The sequence below is a fragment of the Stigmatopora nigra genome, chromosome 8, assembly GCF_051989575.1.
Source record: "Stigmatopora nigra isolate UIUO_SnigA chromosome 8, RoL_Snig_1.1, whole genome shotgun sequence".
NCBI lineage: Eukaryota > Metazoa > Chordata > Actinopteri > Syngnathiformes > Syngnathidae > Stigmatopora > Stigmatopora nigra.
In genome coordinates, this window is record NC_135515.1 from 801,258 (window position 1) to 823,766 (window position 22,509).

At 46.4% G+C, this 22,509-nt stretch overlaps 2 protein-coding genes and 1 long non-coding RNA gene across 4 annotated transcripts; 2 read left to right on the forward strand and 1 right to left on the reverse strand.

Moving 5' to 3' along the window:
* The first annotated feature begins 253 nt into the window (after positions 1-253).
* LOC144200334 (glycerophosphodiester phosphodiesterase domain-containing protein 5-like) lies at positions 254-6,789 on the forward strand. The gene is made up of 17 exons (XM_077722421.1): positions 254-405; positions 1,370-1,420; positions 1,833-2,029; positions 2,107-2,210; positions 2,454-2,547; positions 2,638-2,697; positions 2,761-2,859; positions 2,937-3,030; positions 3,169-3,314; positions 3,381-3,463; positions 3,593-3,743; positions 3,806-4,024; positions 4,082-4,239; positions 4,302-4,449; positions 4,747-4,829; positions 4,931-5,010; positions 5,266-6,789. The coding sequence occupies exons 4-17, from the start codon at positions 2,122-2,124 to the stop codon at positions 5,331-5,333; spliced, it is 1,572 nt and encodes a 523-aa protein (XP_077578547.1). The 5' UTR covers positions 254-405; positions 1,370-1,420; positions 1,833-2,029; positions 2,107-2,121; the 3' UTR covers positions 5,334-6,789.
* On the reverse strand, positions 5,902-21,729 carry LOC144200338 (unconventional myosin-VIIa-like). 2 transcript variants are annotated; one of them, XM_077722426.1, is made up of 49 exons: positions 21,654-21,729; positions 19,655-19,768; positions 19,227-19,379; positions 18,687-18,871; positions 18,500-18,621; positions 18,290-18,432; positions 18,115-18,228; positions 17,962-18,030; positions 17,777-17,861; positions 17,621-17,697; positions 17,409-17,528; positions 17,206-17,348; positions 16,933-17,143; positions 16,266-16,401; positions 16,099-16,205; positions 15,505-15,642; positions 15,230-15,388; positions 15,071-15,163; positions 14,380-14,474; positions 14,220-14,304; positions 13,934-14,152; positions 13,727-13,834; positions 13,286-13,495; positions 13,021-13,227; positions 12,758-12,934; positions 12,602-12,691; positions 12,409-12,536; positions 12,187-12,313; positions 12,005-12,124; positions 11,574-11,747; positions 11,265-11,492; positions 11,013-11,180; positions 10,010-10,127; positions 9,816-9,942; positions 9,517-9,686; positions 9,258-9,448; positions 9,063-9,187; positions 8,837-8,994; positions 8,618-8,771; positions 8,395-8,550; positions 8,222-8,327; positions 8,049-8,162; positions 7,897-7,984; positions 7,723-7,829; positions 7,459-7,644; positions 7,285-7,401; positions 7,140-7,223; positions 6,942-7,061; positions 5,902-6,420 (listed from the first exon to the last, which is right to left on the reverse strand). In XM_077722426.1, exons 1-49 carry the CDS (start codon positions 21,669-21,671, stop codon positions 6,328-6,330), a joined length of 6,537 nt encoding a protein of 2,178 aa, XP_077578552.1. In that variant the 5' UTR covers positions 21,672-21,729; the 3' UTR covers positions 5,902-6,327. The 2 variants fall into 2 exon arrangements, with proteins under 2 accessions (XP_077578552.1, XP_077578551.1); XM_077722425.1 differs by lacking the exon at positions 21,654-21,729 and adding an exon at positions 19,868-20,172.
* On the forward strand, positions 8,430-10,216 carry LOC144200341 (uncharacterized). The gene is made up of 5 exons (XR_013327095.1): positions 8,430-8,606; positions 8,674-8,771; positions 8,845-9,194; positions 9,290-9,720; positions 9,807-10,216. It is a non-coding gene; the product is annotated as an uncharacterized LOC144200341 (long non-coding RNA).
* Positions 21,730-22,509: the final 780 nt, after the last annotated feature.

Genomic DNA, 22,509 nt, shown 5'->3' on the forward strand with positions numbered 1-22,509 from the left:
AAACCGGATTAGAATTCCATCGGCCAGTCAAGCATGACCTATTGTCAGCTCATTTCATTAGAAACGGGTTTGGACGTCTTTTGTCGTCATTGAGATCAAACTATGTCATCAAACTAAGTCATCAAGCTGGCCCTGGCGGTTACCATGACAACAGTGCTCATACTTTGGCTTTATGTAAGCATGAATGCATGGCAACTGAACTTGACCACGTGACACGTCCTGGCCAGCCAGCTCGTCCTCAAGGTGGCTAAAAAAAACAACAATTAGGTGACGTCATCAAGAGTGGACCAGTCTCTGTCTCTCTGCGGCGCACGCGAGGGCTCTCTTCATTCGAAGCAGCATCCACGCCAAAAAGCACGACACCACTGCGGCGTCACGCTGGAGCTCGTCAAAGCACACTTGCAGGTAAAGCAAGTCTTTTATTAGTGTTAATTTTTAAAATTCTGGCTCGTGTCGTGTCTTTGAATGTTTTTTTTTTGTTTGTTTGTTTTTTTACGCGTCCTTGTTTAACTCCTAATGCTAAATAGCTAACACTTCTGCTTGAGTTAGCATCTTTTTCATGCCTCGCCAAGAATGCCCCCGTCAATGTCATGTATTTTGATAAATACGGGTATAATTGTTTTAGAATGCTTGACTTGAATAACTGGTCCTGGCTTATCTTGACGACATGTACTATGTTTATTTATCTTTAATTCTGTAAATAAGCGGCCCTGACGAATTTTGCCCCCTAACACTAAGACCTGCCCCACTATACAAATGCACATTATATTATTTGTTATTATTTCTGTTGACCAAATACACACCTGAATTAAAACTAGGCCCTTTTCTCCCAATGCCATTTTAATACACAACTAATGTTGACCCAGTTGAAAAACCTAAAACTTGATTTTCCTGGCCTTCTCTGATTTGAAATCATCATACACAGTGTTATTTGTTTGTAAACAAAAATCACCCCATTTCAATTTACATGCAGGGACATCTCATTGGCGTTAGAGGGCGGTAATGGCTCTGTGAAAACTCCTTCACGGAGCAGACAAATGGGAATATAATTCATTTTCTTTTTGGCGAGGGCTCTCGTATGCCCTCAAGAGAACTCGGCCTTGGTAGTGGTCGACGTTGGCGCTAGCAAATACCTGTCCTGTCTCCAAATACGCCAAAGCCTCCATTTTCTAACACCCTTTTTGGGGGAACTCCAAGGAGCATAATTCCTATTAAAAATGACGATGGACTGGACCGGCTAGTGTCTTTGCGTGCCACAAACTAGCACATGTTGACATAATGACAGAACGATCACAGGGTGGCAAGAGGATAGAATGTCTATAAGATCAAATTCTGGTGTGACTTGTTTTTTCATGACTTCTTTTTATAGTGGGTGAGGCCATGCAGCTGAGAAAGGACTAATTAACAACTTGTTTTATTGGTAAGTTTTTGTTTTCTCTCTCAGTGGAGGTGTCCAAAACATTGTCATCATTGTATTCATTTGAAAGTTAATTGCTGGTTTATTTGCATTTCACATTAAAATGCCTCCATGGTGTAAAAGCATTCTTCTCCAGGCATGTACTGGCACAGAGGAGCATTGTTGTATGCGTGCTGTCTCCTGCTTGTGTCTACACACGCTAACCCCTTTTTTTTATACTTGTTTGGTATTGTAGGATAGTATTATTTGGATGCCATTTTTTTTGCTGGCAAATTTGTGCACCAGATTTTTTGCGACTGAATTTTGGTTAGTGAAATTATTTGACTGATTTTTTAAAAAGATTTTTTTTTGCAGCATTGACTCTCATCCATTTTGGTCAAATTCCAACGTGTTATGTCATTTTTTTTTTCTTCAGGCGAATATCGCGGTGACCGCGAGGTCGTTCCGGCCGGCTCCCGTCCGAAGCTGGGGAAGTTCAAGGTGGTGCGGCGGCAGTTGCTGCAGCGGTACGAACACCAGCCCTTCGTCTCCTGCCTGGCCGGCCTCTACGGTTGCCAATGGCGACGATATCAACGAGCCCGAGCGCAGCACGGCGAGTTCTGCTGCAGCAAAGTGAGCCTGGTCGTCCTCCCGACGCTGTGGTTGGTCACTTTCCCTCCTAAACGATATCTCGACGTGGTCTCGGGCAGGTGGAGTCGGCCTCGATGGTCCTCCTGATCCTCACCTTCTTCTTCACTTTGGTCTTCCTCTATTTCTGGGTGGAGGCTCAAAACGACTATGACGACTTTGACAGGTGAGTGGTCTCCCAGAGCTGCTGTAAACTATAATTGAATAATTAAATATTAAAAATGACACTTTTTGGAATGATATTCACCATCGAATGCTTAAAAATAAGTTGTTGGGAGTAAAAATGAATACAAATGTTCAAAGTTTATTCAAACACAGCACGGTTAGCCGTTAGCATCTCCATATTTGGCAGATTGACAAAAAAATAGTCGCCGACCATAATTGCTAATTGCCGTTTTTCTGTTCTTAGGTTCAACTTTGGCAGATTGGGCTTCTGGTTCCCCTGGTCGCTGCTTATCCTGGTGCTGGCCATCGCCATCTTCACCTACATTGCGCTCTTGCTGGTAAATACCGAACACAATATTTTATCCCTCCCGTACCTTCCAACGTGGCACACCCGTGAAGGCTAACGCTAGTTAGCCGATGCTCCTCAGTTGCTGGCCGTGTGTCTCCTGTCCGAGGGCCAACGTTTGTACCTTCATTGGGGCCACAAGGTATTTGAAAAGATTGACATTTCTGAGCCAGCAGTCCGTTAACTGGCGCTTGATTTTCCACAGATGGGCGTGGCACTGACGCTGGTCTTCTGCGTGTCGTCCACGGCCGTTCTGGCCCATTTGTGGAGGAAAGAGTGGGCCACGGTGCTGCTTTCGCTCCAGGTGGGGTCACAAGCACTTTTGGCCAGGGATATTGGGTAGACGGGCGTCTGATTAGCCGTCTTCCCGCACGCCGACAGGTCACGGCGCCGGTGCTCCACGTGGCCGCCATCTTTGTGATGTTGGTCATTTCCTGGCCCGTGGCTTTGCACTTTTGCCGCACCGGCAAGAGAGGTAAGAAGTGTCAATGGTGTGTTTTAAGTCGAGTTTGGAAATGGAACACTTTTTTTATCGATCAAAAATTCAATACCCTCAGAAGATATATCCAAAAGTCACCCTTAACAATATTGCGTCCTTTTTTGTTGTCATCAGCACGTCAGATGTCCATTCTGGCCGTCTACTTGTCCGGATTGTTCTTCCTCTACTTGGTTCCTCTGGGCATGTACTCGCCGTGTATTAAAGACGCCGGAACGCTGGGGGCGGCGCCCAAGCTCTTCGGACACCGTGGAGCGCCCACGGTGAGACGCCCTCAATGCTAAAAGAGTCACATGAGCTGACGCCATTTCTCGCTCTTTGGCTGTCAGCTGGCTCCGGAGAACACCATCATGTCCTTTGAGAAGGCGGTGGAGGCCGGGGTAGAAGGCCTGGAGACCGACGTGACCATCAGGTGAGGACCATTGGTTTCTAATGGCTGCCGTTGAAAAATATTTAAGAAAATGATCGAATGAAAAGGAGCATTTTAAAAAAAAAAGATGAAAACAAAGGCAACATATTATTATTCTTTTTTCCTTGGCAGTTACGACGGCGTTCCCTTCCTGATGCACGACGCCACCCTGCGAAGAACCACCAACGTGGGCCAGGTTTTCCCCGAGCGAGCGCACCGATTGGCCTCCGAGTTCACTTGGGATCAACTGCGGCGACTCAACGCCGGCCAGTGGTTCCTATCCGTAAGTCCATAAGATCCTCCCGAGACGCCACTCGACCTTAGGGGTCTTTGCGCGCCTTCCAGAGAGGCCTCTTTTCCGGAGCGTCCTCACTGAGCGAGGCGGACCGGCGGCGGGCCAGGAACCAGTCCATCCCCTCGCTGGCCGACTTCCTGCGGCTGGCGTCGCCCAGCGGGCGACTGGTCATCTTCGACTTGCGCCAGCCGCCTCCCGAGCATCCTTACCACCTCTCGTACGTCAACGTCACCCTGGAGGTGGTTCTGGACCACATCAACGCTTCCCAGGTAGGGTTCTTTCCCGTCCCGTCGGCGCCAGTCGGATTCAAATCTCTTTTTTGTCAGGTTCTGTGGCTACCGTCCGAAGACAGACGAGCGGTCCGCGCCGCCGACGGCGAGCTGCGGCAGACGTCGGCAGAACGTCTGTCCGTGGCGGCGCTGAAGGACGAGGGCATCGCCACCCTCAATCTCCACTACAGCGGCGTGTCGGAAGCGCAGATCGGGTAACGCCGTTATTTATAGGTTTTTCTGGCCTTCTGAGCGAGTGACGTCCAAGCGTCCGCAGGAAGTACGCCTTGGCTAATATCAGCACCAACCTGTTCGTGATCAATCGGCCCTGGCTGTACGCGCTGGCGTGGTGCGCCGGCGCCCACAGCGTCACCACCAACGCCGTGCACGTCCTGGCCAACGTCCGCGAGCCCTTCTTCCTTATGGTGAGTCCAGTTGTCCTTTCACATTAAGATCATTTCTTTTCAGATTTTCCAATAGGTTGGTATTTTGTTCTAGCGTGAGCATGGGCCAATAGTAAGGGCTTTCACGCGCCCTCTGGTGGTCAAAGAGGGGAATTACGGCTCCCGAGGGGACTTTTTCCCTGGTGGAGGGCAGTATCTCACCCTACAAAATTGAGTGTGTTATACTCAAATAAATACGGTCTACTTTTTTGGGGTCATCGAGTTGTCCTGTTGTCTCATTTTACCCCCCGAATTAAATCAAATTGTCCTTTTTTCCAGACACCCGAGGAATACAACCTGATGTGGATTCTGACCAACGTCGTCTCCGCCGTCCTCACCGTCTGCATTTTCATTTTCCATTGGTGCGTACCCACCGCTGTATTTTGACGTCATTAGCCCCTCCCACTCAAAATGGATGGACCCCCAATGTCGGCCCATGATCTTAAATCCCTCCAACCCACAGGTGGCGAGAGAGAGGACTCCCGTTCCTGTCCGGCGGCCGACAGACTCGCCAGAACAGACCGTACAGCAAGTTTCGAACGGGTACGGCAAAAGGACTTCCGCTCACAAAATGGCTGCCGTTTTAAGGAAGTCATAGTCATCGTCCGTGTGTGTTGTGGGAGTTAGATTCCTCCGGAGGGAGCCGCCTTGGCCGGAGTCCTTCGGATTCATCTCTCGTCTCCCTCCCTTTGGTTTCCCACCTTTCAAACCACTCATGTACAAAGCATTTTTCAGGACAAAACAATGTCGCGTCTTGTTTTCTAACCTTCGTCCTTTTCTTTTTTTGGGGGGGTCTAGAAATGAGTGATGTTTGGTCCAGTGGAGCGCCGATGGAACCTCGTATGCCCCCCATCTTTGAGGAGTGATCAAGACGTCATCTGGTTTGGACACTTTTAGTGCTTGACTTAGAGCCGGGTGATATGTATCGCAAAAAACATCCAAATAGTCGGCATGTTGATTGGAATTTTCTTTCTAAAGATCTGTAGAATATTGTTAGAGTTGAAATTTCAACTGGAAGTAGTGTTGCACTTGAATTTTCAGGTTTTAATGGGTTGCTACTCCAATTTTAGCACCATTTTTTTACACATCATAGTACTTAAAAGTGCTGATCTTTTTTTCCAGACACCCTTGTTTTAGTGTGCGGTTAAACGGCTGTACAAGGTACGCCAAATGAATGTATTTCTCACGTCCAGGATGAAATTCGCCGTCTTTTGTGCCAAATGAGTTCAGCCAAAGTCTTGCTCAGAATGTATTTTGCCATCCTTTTTGGAATTGTTTTGTCTCCACGGTTAACGTTGCCAAATAGGGACACGATGACTGTATATATATAGTCATCAACTATTTTTGGGGTAGTTTTGTCGTCTAAAAGTCGGATCGTTAAGTTAAATAGTTCCTACAATGTGCATTGTTATTGAAAAGTAGAAATACTACAAGCAAGGTGAGCTTTGTTTTATTTGACTGACATTGTTCTCTTGTGGAGAAAACACTGCAATGTAATTATTGACAGTATAAAACACCCCAAAATGGCCTACTCTACACGATAAATAGTCTAATGGACAAAGTTAGCGCGTAAAAACTCCAAATTCCATTTGGCACGGTTTTACCGACTCAGAGGTAATCGTCCTCGCTGGACGGCGAGTCGTCCTGGTCGTCACGGCAACGCACGGCGCCGTAACCACTGGGACCTTCGCCGGGGTCGTCGTCGTTGTCGCTTGGGTTCCCGAACGTACTCTCGGAGCTGACGGACGGTCGACGGCTCATCCACCACATGTGGTGGCCGAAGGTCCGCCCCCAAGTGCAGCGCTGGCCAATGGGGCGCAGCAGGCGGGCGAGCTCGGCGGCCTCCCGCCAGTAAGACGTTCACTTGGCGTGAGCGCGCTCCGACCGCTGCCTGTTCATGGCGGTCAGCATCTGGCTGATGTACGAAGTCAGAAGGTCGTCCATTTTGTAGCCCTGAAATAGGAGCATTCGTTAGATTTTAAAAGCTAGATGCTAAAAAAAAAAAAAAAAAAACATGTTTGGAGTAAAAATTTGAGAACGGTCGTAATTTACTCTACTTTTTAATCAGTGAAAAGTATTTTCTCTTTGCCCCCTTGTTGCTAGGCAGAAATTGTAAATGATTTTTTTTTAAGTTGTATTTATTTCATTGCCCCCCCTTGTTGCACATTAGTATCCATAGAGTTAAAAAAATGTGAATTGCACCTTTAAATTTAGTAAAACCAAATACTGGAATTGCTCAAATACTGTTTTCATTCTGTTAGTAGGCAGAAATGATGTCAATAAGCCTAGTAAAACAACATTAAAAGACATTTCAAAAGCAAATTTCAGTGTTTGCTCCTTGTTGCCAATGAAAATGTACACTTCACGTTGCTACTCTGTTGCTAGGCAGAGTTTGTAACACCACTGACTGCACAACATAGACAAAAATATGTCATTTTTTCAGAGTTTTCTTTCAGGAAAATGTGCTGACCCACCAGAGACGTCTCACAGAGGAGTTTACTTCCCCTGACCAGGTTTCCGATGGTGATGTGGAAATATGTGTTCCCGCTGCTCCAATTGGAGATCTTGGTGAAAGGATGAGTGATCAGAACATCCTGCTCAGGACACAAAACCAAAAGATGACTCAGCCCTGCTCTTTATCTTGTATTTACTGTAACCCCACCCATACAAACCTTTGTTTTTGGGTCAATAAGACTGACTCCATGTTTGTTAATGGCAATCAAGAGGATCTCCGGGTAGTTGGGCTCTGTAGTTTGCTGAAGACAAAAAGAAAAAAAATGAGAAGAACGGCGTATCCGCAAGTGCTTCTGTTTCTACCTTGACTTCAAAGAAGGCGGAGCCAAATGTCGGCCATTTGTAGATGATTTTTAGAAACATCAGCTTGGCTTCTTCTCTGGATTTCCCAGCTTGCTTGTTGAAGAACGCCACCACGGACTGGAACACACAAAAAACAGCTAGTATCCTTCAAAAAAACAAGTTTGCTGAGCTTACTCTCTTCCAGTCATCCGGCGACATCTGACGGATCAGATCTTGAGGGACCAGTTCCCGCAACATCTTGGGAATGCTGGGAAAGTGGGACTTGTCATCCTCGAACTTGACTCGGTAGATGAGAGCCGCCAGCTGGAAGACTTCGTCCCGCGAACACTTGTGGTAGCCACGAAGGTATTTGGGAAGTTCCTGGTTTGCCGTCACGATATCATCTTAACGTTTACTCTTTCTTCCTTTTAGTGGTCTCGGCTGAAAAAGAAGACTCACCTGGTAGTAGTGGAAGATGGAGTCGGCAAACGAGTCCTTCCCCGGAACGGTGCTGGTCCACAGCTTCTTCATGAAGAACACCTGGTAGGTCAAAGACGGTACTGCGCCTGTACAGGGAAAAGAACGTGTTGTTTTTCTGCGTTTCGAGTAGCGGTCGAGACAAAGCGGAGATACCATCTTTGACCGGCCGCGACTTCTTGATCCAGTCCGTCAAGTGTCGGACAAAGTCGAAGAAGAAGTCTCCTTCTGGAACGCTGATCACCTGACACGAGAATGTCCAGATGAAGTCGAGAGTTGTGTTTGTTTGGGAAAAGAAGAAGAATCACCTTGTCTGAGATTTTCACAAAGAGACTGAAGCCGTCGGAGGTTTTGAGAAGCAGTCTGGTGGAGATGTTCTGACAAAAGTCCTTGGCTTTGGTGCTGGACTCCACCTCGAACGCCTGCCAAATTCCAACCGCTCTCATTTCCAATGCTAACCATTCCAATGTCCCGTGTTTACCTCGTCAGTGTCATCGGGGAAGTAAACCTTGTGGAAGATCTGCGTGGTCTTGTGCTGGATGGCCTCGACCTCCACCAGGTGAGGAGGATACTTCCTAGATCCGTTTCTGGTACAGTTGTGGAACATTTTGTTTTCAAGTCCACCCAAAGACCTGTCTAAGAATTCCTCCTCACCGTAACGCCTTATGCACCCTGTGTACGCAGTCTGCCGACAGTGGGTGATGCCTCTTGGACTGCAAGAACCGCTGGACGTGGGGCAGCAGAACATTGCTGGGTGGGAACAGACCCGTGCACAACCACAGGAGCTCCCAACCTTTCTCCTCGCTGTACCTGCCAGACGCACCAAGACTCGGATCGCAAAAACCGGCGGAGGGACGTTCACAAAGGTACTACGCACTTGACGTGGTTGTCCGTGAGCTGCTTGACAATCTGACAGAAAATCTCGTCCTTCAGGACTTCGGCCTTCAGCGCGCCCTCGAAGATCTGGTCTGTTAATTCGTTGACCGCCCGGATGCGTTTGGATGGGTAGTCGCCCATGTACTTCATCACGGGTAAGACACGTATTAAAGAACATTTCTAGTTTGTTGCTATGGTAATAACAAGCTAGCAAGGATATCAATGAAGGTCATGCAGGCCTCCTGAGCCAGTTCTTCATGTTGGACCACTTTCTTTAGTAAAGGCTGTTTAAGAGGCTCCCTGGTGCAGCTCCACAGTTTGTCCTTGCCTCGGTTCTTGGTGACCATCACCCGACTCAGAGTGTGTTTGGGCGGAGGCCTGAACCAAGGATAATGCCGGTCTGGTTTTCGGACCCAGTTTGAATTTTACCGCTCGGGTCTCCATACCTAAAGTAGTCATAGGAGAACTCCTCCAGCGTATAAGGTTTCACAGGGTCTTCATTCTCGGGTGGGACCAGCTGGGAGACCCTCACCGATTGCTGCCTTTGATCTGGAGTCATGGTAACCAGCGCCTGATGGGTCAGAATCACCGTTAGTTAAATCTTGTGTAAGATTCTTTCAAGGTTGTCTTTGTCTACTCACCACAATTTCCTTCTGCGGTTGTGTCATGCTAGGAAGGACGTAGACCGAATCTGCCGGGAAGTCTCCTCGCTGATCGGTCCTCTCGTTAACGCCGTGCGCCCAACCCGAGTTGAGAACTTGCTCACCCGTGTCCTGGTCCAGGAGGATCAGGTCTCCCTTCCGGAAGCTGAGGAACGTGGATGGTTCGCCATCTGCCAAAAAGCATCGCCGAGGACAATTTGGGACTTCTACAACAGTTCGAAGTCTGGGGAAGACATACTCTGGTTGGGACTGTCCTGCAGCGCCACCACAAACTTGGACCTGTTCCTCAGTCCTTCCAGGAAGGTCACCACCAGGTCTCGGATGTCCTCGGCATTGTTGGACGTGAAGGTGTACTCGTCTCCTTTGATGGTTGCCAGAGTGAAGCTCTGTCTTTGCAGTTTCCCTCCCCTGTGAAGAAACACGGAGTCCACCATCTTTAAAGGTAGACCTGGAAAAACTCTAATTTGGAATCAAGGCTGAATTTTTGTCATTGAGACGTTTTAATAACGACAGTTTTATTTTTTTCAGAATTACTACCTGCTGCTGGACACTGCAGTAATTTCTGGGAAGGAGAGTTCTAGCAAGACCTGCTCCTGCTCGTCCACAAAGTAAACGCCGGTCCAGTTGACGGCCACAATCAGGTCATTTTTAGGGAGACTGGGACCTTCCGAGGAGAAAAACCAATTCACAATGTAGCTCATGACTTTGCTAGACCACATAGTGATGCTTACCGGACAACTTGAAGGCCTCGTAAAATCGAGAAAACAGCAGCGGCCACTTGTGGCGAGCAAAGTCAACTACCTCCTCTTTCACTTTCTGGGGATCAAATCTTTTCTGGGTGTAGATGCCCTGAACGAGAAAGTGACACCAGCCCTCAGATCCTCGATTCATTGATGTAATTTGATTAGGAAAAAACATTGAAATAAACTTTGTAATGATTTGTTTTGAGGGTGCCGTGTTTATTCCCATTGATTTAGAATGACTTGCCCTCTGGTGGCGAAGGGGAATATGACAACTCATTTGTAATATTGATTGGCACCTGTGAGACTCCCGTGGGAATCATGGCGACGTTACGGTACGGAATATGAAGATAAAATCATATAAATGAATGATTATCTTATTTGTATCGATGTCTAACGAGTTGTTTACTTGTTAGGATCCTCCAAACAACAAGAAGTGAGCGTATATGTTGACGTGAAAAGCACCGGTCGTCATCTTGAGCTCCGGTAAGATATAGCATTAGCATGTAATAGATTAAGCCTCAATGCTAATATGTGTTATAATGATTATTTGCAAAGCTATGTCATGTTGGAGACTCTGTAAATGCCAAGGAGAGTTCTAGAAGTCGTGGATATTATTGTAGGTCGTTTTTTGTCTAAATATCGTACTGATGAGCACGAAGCTACTGCCAGTCGCGAGTAGCTAATCGCCATGCTAGCAAGTAAAGCTGATGTAGTATTTACTGTTATCAATGTGAAGCTACTGAAGGTAACGTGCGTCACGATCTTTGTATTAAATGGTCGATTTCAATGTCTTTCACTCAGAATAGGTTAAAAGAAGTTAATTAAGGGGTTAGTTCATTTATTATTATGAATGTAAAATGTGGAATTTTGATGAAAATGTTTGACTGTTAGATTAAAATACTGTATGCCCCGTACTACCCGGTTTTCCTATCATGAAGTGATTACTCAAGTAAACTGTAGCCCAACATGAAAGTCAACTGTTGTGGACTACCTTTTTGTGGGCCGCCATGATAAAGTGAGCCCACTTTTCCACCGTCCTGGACGAGTTGATCTCTCTGTCGGGGACGTAGGATGGGATGAGGCTCAGTAGGCGTTCCAGCAGGACCTCTGACCCATAGTCTACGTAGTATTGCTGAGACGCCAATTCCGCTAGGTCATCCTAGGACAGAAATGGGGAATCTGGGTCAGCTTTAAAATGGAAACCGTTGAAGACACTTGCATAAGTAGAGAAAATACTAGTCACCCGGTCACATCGGTACTCTCCAAACTTGACGCCCCGGACAGTTTGCTGGTAGATGAGGTTGGTGGCGACCGTGTCGTCGCTGGCGCAGTGCCACGGGGTGAAGATTTCCTTTCTGAAGAACAGTCTCCAGGGGGCGTTCCTCTCCTGGGCTCCTTGCTCTTTGGCGTACTGCTCGCACTGAGACACGGCGTCCATCACGTGGTCATTTCCACTGCCCAAAGATGACACCTGCGTGGCGCCGTCAAAATGAAACAGGTTCTACTGGGAAGGAACTTTTGATGGCCAGCTGGCGTTCATATCTAAGGCGACCTTGTCAAAGAGCGCGATGTAGAGCGAGAAGCCGAATCGGTCTTGTAGGCTGATTTTGTCCGACAGGGTGTTGCACAATTCCTTGGCGGTGGTGGCCGAGTCGGTGAGCAGCGTTTTGGTGGTTCCGTCCATGAACGTCACTGGCAGCATGATGGGTTTCTTGGACTTGGTTGCCTGATATTTGCATTTAACAAATTTTTAAAAAGTCACTTGAAGGGTTTTGTAATAGTATGGACTTGACTGATTAATAACCTGTAGTGTTTTCCTTAGTAAAATAAATCCCAAAAGCAGTTTTGGATCAAAACAAATGGTTTGTTTACAACATCATGAGAACCAACACAACAAACCTTGTTGATTCTGGCCATTTTATCTGAAATTTCTTGGTTTCTAGATGAATTTAGAAGATGCTAGTTTCCTAATAGTTGACATACCTGCAGCTCTAACCACGATGGCGGTTGTGTTCTGGTCCCGTTGACAAATGTCCTCCGAAGTCGTTCTTCGCAATATGGCGCGTAACCTGGAGGCCCGCTGCTGATGAAGTTTCTCAAATACTGCAAGTGAATGCAGAGGTTATTCGCTATACTAACAGGTTTTGTCTTGAAAGTGTCCTGACCTTGAGGAACTTGTCGGATGGCGCAAAGCAGCCCACGCACAAACTGACGAGGATCCAACCTCGAGCGTGGGAGCTCTTTGATGGGTTCTGACTCAGTTGTTTGCAGATCTGACAGTAGATCTCATCCCTAATGTGTACAAGTACAGGGAATCCATTTACTGTTGACTTGTTGACTTTTTGTATATTGCTGTTGTTTTGGAAAGATCCAGTTTTTCGTTTTACCTCAGCGCTGGTCTCAGGATGCCATTGCCGATGATGAAATGAAGTTTTTCCAGGTTCGATGTGGGCCGGTCCTCCAGCATGCTGTTGCCGTGGAGACCGTGCTCGCCATCGTTGAGGCGTTTGGTGACCTGAAAGTTTTTCCTCAGTCAGAAACAACGTTGCACCAGAACAGATGGAGGATTTGCTCCCTCACCTCCTCGGTGATCTTGGATTTCTTCTTCAGGGTGAGAGACACTAGCTTGTGTCGGATGCTGTTCTTGCGATGGCTCTCGGGTTGAGCAGTCTGGACAAGGAACCCATGGATTAGATCTAAGGCTTTAAGCCAGAAATGGTTGTCGGTGGCCTGAACCTCTGCCTCCCCCTGGAGGGCCTGCAGCTCCCTCTTGTAGGTCTTCTTCCCGAGCGTCTCGTAGATCTTGGTCATGACCGGAATCTTCTCGCTCCCGTCGCTGATGGCCGTGTGGTACTTTGGCTCGGGTAGATCCCCCATGAACCTTAACACGGTGATCCACACGGCCAGAGCCGCCTAATTTCAGATCAGGAACATGGATATTACTTGGAGGTTTACTCCTTACTCGGAGGCCCGGCTCCAGTGGACGGTTTTGGACCCACCAGTTGGTCTCCTTCATCCTCGTGGAAAAGGAGCGGCTGCTTGAGCGGTCGCCGCACGTAGCTGTGCGTGGTGGTTCCTTGGAAGTAGGTGGCGGCAAACTTGGCAAACTTGTACTCGGACAGATCCTCTTCGTCGTCATCCTCCGGCAGGGGAAGGGCCTCGTCCAGGTCCTCCTCCTCCAGCTCGCCGTGGCTCCGCTCCAAATCCTGCAGGAAAAAAAAGAAAATGTCAACTTAGGACAAATTTCAAGGCGAGTTGACTCACCTCAAAGCCCACGGGAGCTTGTCCTTCCTGGCCGGGAAAGGAGCTGGTGGACCCCAAGAAGCCAAACATCTTGTCCACCATGTCCGAGTCGTTGACGGGTTCCAGACGGGCTCGTTCGGTTTGCTCGACCAGTTCTTTTTTCCTCCTGGCTTCTTCTTTCTCCATCTTTTGGCGTTCGGCGTCTTCCTTGGCCAACTGAACCAGGCGTTCCTACGGAAGACACGAGTGACGTGAGACCTTTTAGCTGTTAGTTTTGTGAGGACGAATGTGAGAATTTACATATAAAGTACACTTCTGCTTACGAAATTTTCAAGTTACAAAAAAAGTCTTGCTACCACTTAATTTTGCAAGTAGAGGTACAACTGTACATGTATAATGACATATTTTTTACATGGTCACAATTGAATTGCAGTTAAACTAGGATTGAAGCCTTAATCGTACCTGATGTTTGCGTTCCGCTTCGGCTTTGGCTTTCTTTGCCGACATTTGGTTCCTCAGCTTGGCTTCCTCTGCCAGACGCATTTTCTCGGCTTCCAGTCTTCTTCGGTACTGACAACAGTCAGAAAAACAGCCGGATTAAGATTCTTTTCCTCAGATGATTGAGAGACTACCAAGGTTGTTTTCCCAAGACTGAGGCACCACGCCCACCTCGGCCCTGAGCCTGCGATACAGCCTCCGCGCAATCATCCCTCTGGTGTACGCCTGGATGGCGATGACGGCCCACAGTCGATGTCGGAACGCCCGGCGCACCAGATAGCCCCTGCACCGTCCCTGGAAACCGGTGATACGGCGGCGAGCCACGTGATAGGAGGCACACAACTTCCTGGAACGCACGATAGCCTGCAGGCGCGAAAAACCTGCCCGCATCTGAAAGAAGGAACGCCAATCAGAATGGGAGGTGGCCATAGTGACCACGGACGGCCATGATCCTCACCGCTCCGTAATTCTTCCTGCATTGATATCCTCGCCACGTCTTCTGGATCAACGTGGTGGACTTTTTCATCTTTAGGAACGTTGACCTGGAGTCCAAATCGTGGAGTTTATCTGACCTATTTTGATGCTATGGTGGACATCCAATTGGACAACTCACTCACCTGTCCTTGAATCCACGGACTACTTTCTGAATGAGGATCACCTTGTCCGTGATGGCCTTGTCCCTCTCGATCTCCAGGAGCATGTCGTGGTGATCCTGACAGACCAAAAACGAAATAAGAAACTCTTCTAACGTCTTAACCCTTTCTGAACCCAAACGTATCCATTTTGTAATGTTTGCTAGATTTCCAGAATGTGAAAAGATTGACTTTTGCTTTTGTTTGTCCAGATGAATGCTACATTGAAGATCCAAATTCTCCATACAAGGAATTCCCATTCTGGATTTCAAAGTCTTTGACGCACTTCTGCGGTAAGTCATTTTTTTTGTCTGGTCAACATTGGTGCCGTGTACTTTTTTTGTGTTTTTTTGTGTGTCTGCTGCCTTCCTGTCAGGAAAGAGTGAGTGAGGGTACTTCCTGAACTTTCTATTTCCTGACCAATGGCATGAAAGCAACTCAAGTTGACAGACCATTATGGAACCACAAAAAAATAACTTTCACTCCGCTTTTAGATGTTGACGCCAACACAAACAATTAACAAAACCCTGTAATACTATGCTAATCTGATAAAGCGTATCAAAACCTCAAACACTTGTTTCTAGACAGCAATTGGATTATTATTATTATTCCATGATGTCTTAACTGTTGCAAATAATCTCGTTAAAGTCCTCAAAGTCTGATATTCCCAAGTCACCTTAAGGAATATTTTGGTCTTCCCCATCTGCCAGTCGTCGTCTCGGCCCAGCACGGCTTCGGCGATTCTCTGGCAGGTTCCTCTTAGGTCCTCCTAAAGGACAAAATGCCGTACTTGCCGTAATATATCTCACGTAGAATCTAACGTGAGGCTATTGACCTGCTTGTAAGCGGGTTTGACTCCGGGCATGAGTACTCGGTAGCGGTCCACAAACTCCACAAAGGTGTATCGGATAGGATAGCCGGCGCGGCGGATGCGAATGGTCTCCATCATTCCCGAGTACCTCAGTTGACGTACGCATAGATCCCGGTCAAACAGCTGCATCCGTGTTATGGGAAAAGACAAGTTGTAATTGGAGGAAATGCCTCATGGATGATATCAAATTTCAGCTAGCTAGTTAGCTAGATAACTAGTAGACCGATTTGTGGACTCACCATGGGTTTCTTGTACTCGTTGGGTTTGATGCAGCGTACGAAAAAGGGTTGACAGACGCTCAAGGTTCTCATGAGCAGCTCCAGAGATTTTTTGAACTGACTGCTGAGAGTGGGAGAACGCTTCCTGGTCTCGGCACCCTGAAAACGCGCACACATGATCACTTTTTTTGTCCTTCCTGAGCCAGCTTCCTCTTTGTCACAAAATAGAAAAAAATCGGAACAGCAATAGGAAAATGTGCGCTCTATTTTTTGAAGGGAACTACACCACAGTCACCTCTAGAGCCAGCCCCTTGTTGATATGTTGGAATTTTTGGGTACAAAATCTTGCCGTAGGGGAGGAGCTTTGTACTGTTTTTTGTTTCAATGGTTTGATTAGTTGTGTGTTGATTCAGTTGAAGAATTAAATGTGTTTACCTTTGGGAGAGGACTGGAGGGAAGGTGGAGAATAGGTGCAAAACCACACAGAAACTGGAAGGAAGGAAAAGCCCAGAAACGTCATGCCCACTCACAAACACTTGTTGGAAATGTTGGAAGACATGCGGGAGAGAAGAAAGTTAACAATTCCACCACGTCTGATCCTATTCTACATGTTACCATGGCAACGTCAGCCTGGAAAATCTGCTTGACAAACTTGTTCTTGGAAGAGTGAACCAGCTGGATGATGTCGCCGTATAAAGTGTCACGGTTCTTCTCCAGGAAGCCTGGAATGGGATACACCTTGATGGATATAGTGACCAATCACAAGGGGAAAGTGCGCCCACCTCTGGTCTCGTAGTAGACCACCCCGGCAAAGTGCTGGATTCCGAATTGGGTCTCGTGGGTGTTCTTGGGCGGAATGTAATTGGTGTTGACTTTGTGTTGGAAGTTGAGTTTGTTGAGCATTGTGCTGTCCGTGCCCTGAAACAAACAAACTGGCTTAATGAGACCCTACAGGTGGGTGGAGGAATTGCATTGTATTGAGTTTCAGTAGATTCAATGTTTCAAGCAATGGTGTTTTAATGAAGGAAAAGTAAATTCTTGTACTGTTTTTTTAATTATATTTGTGTGTTCTGCACTAGGAAATATTTCAAGAATTTTAAATTATATAAATGACTGATTTAAAGGATCCTTTTGGTTGGAAAATGTAATATTTAAATTCCTATGAGTTCAAAATAATGCTTGAAAATGAATGGACAATTATTGTAGTTCATTGAACTAAAGAAAAATAACACAGTTAAATTAATCAGTTTTTTTAGGTATGTTTAGTATGGTTTTGCAAAAAAATAACAAATTTTCTTAACTACCACTTAAACTTTGTGACCTGACTATCTGTTAAAGTCCCCCTAGTGGCCATAAGTAGGCGTACAGTCGGAATTAGTTAGCGGAGATGGTTTTCAAGTGGCACTCTTTGCAGATTGGTCGAGTGTAGTTGGGGTGTCGGCAGCATACCTTGGGGAATCGGCTTTCTTCGTCGATGAGCGAGATGATGTTCATGGGCTTGATGGCGATCATGTCCAAGGCGTCCTGGTTGTCCGTGAACTCGATGTGCTGCCAGTTGATGTTCTCCAAGTTGTACTCCTCCTGCTCCAGTTTGAACACGTGACGCACGAAGAACTGCTGCAGGTTCTCGTTGGCGAAATTGATGCACAATTGCTCGAAACTGTCCACAAAAAGTCTTGGTTGGCTTTTGCTTCATTAAATTTCCATCTAACATTTTCATACCTGTTGACCGTGAAGTTCTCAAAGCCAAAAATGTCCAGTAGTCCGATCGAGCGCCTGATGACTTTGCCGTGTGAGGACGTGGGCTTGTAGATGGCCGCGTTGATCTTTTCCACGATCCAAACAAAGAGTCGTCCGTAAATACCCTACGTTGAGCACACAAACGGGTCACTGGGGTTCGAAACTTTTTGGGGTTGGCGTCCAACCTTGACAAAAGCGTCTCGGACATCCAGCGCTTGTTCCATGCTCAGTGGCGTGGAGACGGTTTCTCCTCTGGTGATCAACGTCCTGCTGGTTAGGCAATTCATCAAGTCTTTGCCGTCCACCTGCCAGTTTATATGGATAACAACAAGTATGCTAAATACAATACTTTGTACTTGTACAATACCCTTAGATTGTAGCCTCAAAGCGTTCTGACCTCGAGTAGCATGGACGTAGTGGAAAGATGCGGGCTACGCACGACCTCACAGGCGTCCAAGTTGTCGTATGTTCTCGCTGTGGGGGGTCCATCAACAAGAGGACAAAATTATTCCCAGTTCCAATGTCTTGAAGTAAACAAAGAGCCTTCAAAAACCTTCGTAGCGGAGATTTCCCATGTGCAAAATGGACGCCAGGAGTTTGGAAATCTCTCCGTTCTCTTTGTCTGTGAACATCAGAACCTGACAAGACATTCAAAGACAGTCAGTCAGACAGGAATTTAGCGCATTAGCATTAGCAAAGTAGAAACCAGAAAGCAAAATCTAATCAATCCTATGTTACCTTCATGGCGGATCGTATGTTGGAGTATTCCTTCAAGTCGTCACGCCCGTCGCAAACGGTACACTTTCCCTGAGAGGACATTCATGCTGAGTCTAGCTCTGGACGGCCATGTTTTTTGGGTTTCTGCCCACCAATTGTAGCGAGATGACTGACCATGGTGAGGTAAGTGTAGTCGGTGGCCTTGCTGAGGCCAAGTTTCTTCTTGTCTTCGGCCGTCATGCCCTTCAACATGCAGTAGAAAATGTGGTAGTTTCTTTCGTCTTGAGCCTGTACACAAAAATGCAGTTTTGGAGATTGATTTGGCTTCTGTAAGTACGTAGGTACGTACCTGTCGACAGACTCTGGACTTCTCCAGCAAGTATTGTTCGATTTTAGCCCCCTCGATGGCTCCTCTCTTGTTGAAGTGGATGTCGATGTATTTGCCAAAGCGGGACGAGTTGTCGTTGCGGATGGTCTTGGCGTTCCCGAAGGCTAACGTGCAAAAAAAAAGGCATCTCGGTCAACGGATTTGTCAGTTTTTGGCGGTCTTTGGACCGACCTTCCAAAATAGGATTGGCTTCTAGGACTTGCTGCTCAATCCACGAGTGTTGACCGCTGATGGCCGCCAGGAACTGCAAGATCAGCTTGGTGCTCTCCGTCTTTCCCGCTCCGGATTCTCCGCTAATCGAGTGACAGATTGGAAGTGGGAGGGTGACGAAGGCCAGTCTCGAACTATATATTTATACCTGATGATGCAGCACTGGTCACGGTTGTTCCTTTGCATGTTGAAGTAACAGTTGTCCGCGATGGCAAAGATGTGAGGCGGCATTTCGCCAATCTTCTTGTTGGTGTACAGGCGGATCTGGTCTGCCGTGTAGATGGGAAGGAGCTGATACGGGTTGATGGCCACCAAGATGGAGCCCGTGTAGGTCTGGAAGGAAATTCAAATTAGCCCTTGGCCATTGATTTCACTCGTTCATCTGGGTTTTTATCTCTGGAAACTTTTGATAGGAAGCCATAGTACCCTGAAAAAAGTGACCTAAGAAGGACCTGGTCTGTATTTAGGACTTTCTTTCTAAATGAAGACGCATTGAAGTAGCAACTTACCCTCCCACCACAGTTTGTCTTTGGAGGAAACGGGAAGAAGGACGACAGGCAAGGCAAAAAGATAGAAAAGACAAGTAAAAGGTGAAGAGCAGGACAAAGATGGAGGATCCATTACAAGTTCAGATAGATTGTCAGCAAGGAGAATATTAGTATTGGAATCCAGACTGGAAGAAACTCACGTAAATGAGCTTCTCGCCGTATCTGATGAGCAAATTGCGCAGGATTCCGGCCTCGTTGAGGTCTCCCAGGCGGATCATGTCCTCCACGCCGTGGATGGAGGTGGGGTGCATGGGCTTGATGTTGCTGGCGTTCTGCGGGGAGATCCAGTGCTCCTGCACCACCAGTAAAGGAGTATCCATTTAGAAAAGTTGCTTTGGAATCTAAAATACACTTTGTGGGAATAGTTTTAAGACTCTGTTGCTAGTCCAGTAGCTTGGTGAAGCTAAGTCCAGTTGTATTTGTCTTTTAGATTCTTGTTTGGTGTTTCCACAAAATGTTTTTGAATTTTTGCATATTTGGGGACTCACAAAACCCAAATCTAGAACCTTTAGGGTCACGATTCTAGATTCTTAGAGCAAATGAGGTAATGTGATCAGTTGTAACTCACATTTCCTTCGTCGTCCACCACCTGGATCTGTCCCGAGTCACACAGTTTGACCACCGCCCCGATGGGAACCTCAAACTCGCGACCGCTCTTCAGGTCCAACCACACGTAGTCGCCCTGCCAATCACACACCGTTAACTAGTCTTGAAAAAAAGCGAAATTCATTGACCACAGGTTCATTTGTATAAATGAGTATGACAGTGAGGAGATGGTTACCGGTAGCAAAGTGCTTTGTTTCACGACAGTGTTGACATTCCGGAATAGAGCCCATTTGGCCTGATCCTTCTCGTAAAGATCCACAAGGTCGCCGCGACGTTTGTACATGATCTCGATCCGCACAATATGCGCTTAGCGATTTAAAAAAATTAAATAAAAACTAAATCCAAGATGAAATGAATCCAATTGAAAAAGTTTAAATCCGGTTGGATTCCATCAATACTTTTCCTCCGTTTGTCTTTAAGCCCGACTGACTCTGACCAGTTGGCCTCGGTCGTCCACGGCAACCAGAAGCCGCTTCCTCCTTTTTAGGCGTGTCGGGTTGGTGTTAGATTTCCGGATAGAAGACACTAAAGGATCATCCTCGTCAGGATCTTACGACTCATCATTACGCCAATTTAGACATTTCTGCAAATGTGAATTTTGAGTAATATTCAACCCTGAAATTCCAAAATAGATAAACTAAAGAGACTAGATGGCCATCAATAGGAGTTTTCTATATGATTTTTTTTCTCTAGTACTAACTACTACAGCACATACTCTGTGTCTATGGTCTGGCAGTCAAAGAGTTAGGTCCATTGAAGTAAATGTTGATCCACTGTGGTGAATTCAAAGTTCAAATGACCAAAAAAATCAAGCCGTGTTTGTTTTCATTGGCCCACATTCATTATTAAAAGGTCTCTCCTTGTTGCCTCCATTCGTCGCCATGACGACACACATTCTCTATAACTCTCCTCCAGAATTCCACTTTTGTAACTTTTTTAAAACTCTGTGCTAATCAGTAAGCGACTAACATTAAATAACAAATTTATCCTCGTTTTTTTGCACCCCTCACGGGTCAATTTCAATCCATTTAATTATTCAGGCAGGCGTTCGTTTACCAGGAATACGTCAAAGTGGATCAAATGTGAAAGATTTAAAAATTAAATAAGCGCCAAGTACGTTTGTTTTCATGATTCAAAGTCAGGAAAAAATGTTTTTTTAATTCATTTAGCAAAAAAATATGATTTGACTCATTGACTGAGCATTCTAATAAGTCAATCATTTTAAATTAGCTGTAAATAATGCAAAAACAAATAACTTTTTAAATTGATCTTTGTTGTTGTTGTAGTAAACATGCAAAAATGTCCACAGAAACTTTCGCTAACGCTAAATGCTCATCGACACGCAGTATTTTGTCGCCCCCTACATGTTATCGTGACACTTGCGGATCTCATTTAGTCACGTGACCCCCACTCGCTCATTTGCATATAGACGGACACGTCGGACACGGCTTGACGGACGACCGCGCCTTTACCTTGATGACGACGCCAAACTTGTAGCTCAAACGCCTGGCGTCGGGGTCCCATCCCCGCGGGGGCCAATCGGATCCCCTTCTCTTGGTCGCCATGGTTACGACTTTAACCCCGAGCGACGAAATGTCAACCGTCCCGCTCCATCCGAGTGCGCCGGTCTTTTGCGCCTGGCCTGATTTTATGGGCTCGCCCTACTAAAGTACCCGACCAATCAAGGGGGGGGGGGGGGGGGGTGCCGCTGTCCCAGCAAATTAGGCTGTCAGAAAGACTGACGAGTTCATTTACGCGTTTGCCGAGTGTGGAAGGGGAGGCGTGCAACACACACCAACATAGTTGGGAATGAAGAAGGGGAAAACAAAGAGCATAATGGCTGTTTGTTTGCTAATGAGGGCCGACAATTACCTTTCTGAGGGGTCGTCAAACTAAATAGATTGAACGGCTATTGGCGTCAATGGCAACCAGTGTTTGTGTGTTTTTCTGTGTGTGTTAACCTGCTGTAGGATGACCATGATTCTGGTTCTGGTTGTCGATTTGCAAGGACATCAGCGGGACGGCGTTGGTTGGTCCTGATAAAACATGGGAAATATTAGATTAGATTGTCTTCTATTTTTTGTATTTAGCCATTTAGCTTGTAAAATGAGCTTGTGGCTAATGAAGCTAATGAATGGATGGCTGTTTACACCTTGCATTGTGGCGCCGTGTATTCCACATGGATTATTCAGAGAGGACACGCTTACAGTTACACAGTTTGCCTCTATAATTTATGATGCAGTTATGGACTGTCACTTTGATACTTCTTCCATGTGGACTGCAAGTGGAATAGAAATAGCAACTCCATTTCTATTCCACTTGGAGTCCCTAATGAAATAGTTGAGTTTAGTGGACTAAACAAAAGACAAAAATGTTACTTCATTTTCTCTGGTATTTTCTGGCATGACACAATGTAAGATTCAGCTGAAGTGGACTAATAGTGGACCACAATTGGATTGTTAGTGGACTAAAAATGATTAGAAAGGGCTCAAGCTTTTGGTTTTGGGGGTGAGCAGCCGGAGGGTATCTCCGTCACGGGCGGCAGGGGGGGGCGACCCCAATGCGTGATGGCAAGCAACTTTGTGGGTCACTCAAGGACTTTTCCAATGTCAATATTGACACCCATTTCACACAGCATCAAATTGACACGCACCCCCATTGGTTAATCCACTACATTTAACAAATTCATGTTAATAAGCCGATTTTTAGCATTTTCTTAGTCAATTTGAATTTCTTCTCACCGTACACGTTGCGTCCATCAAACGTCGACAAAATGCAAGTGTTCCAATCCATGGCGGGAAGGATTAAATCTTGTAT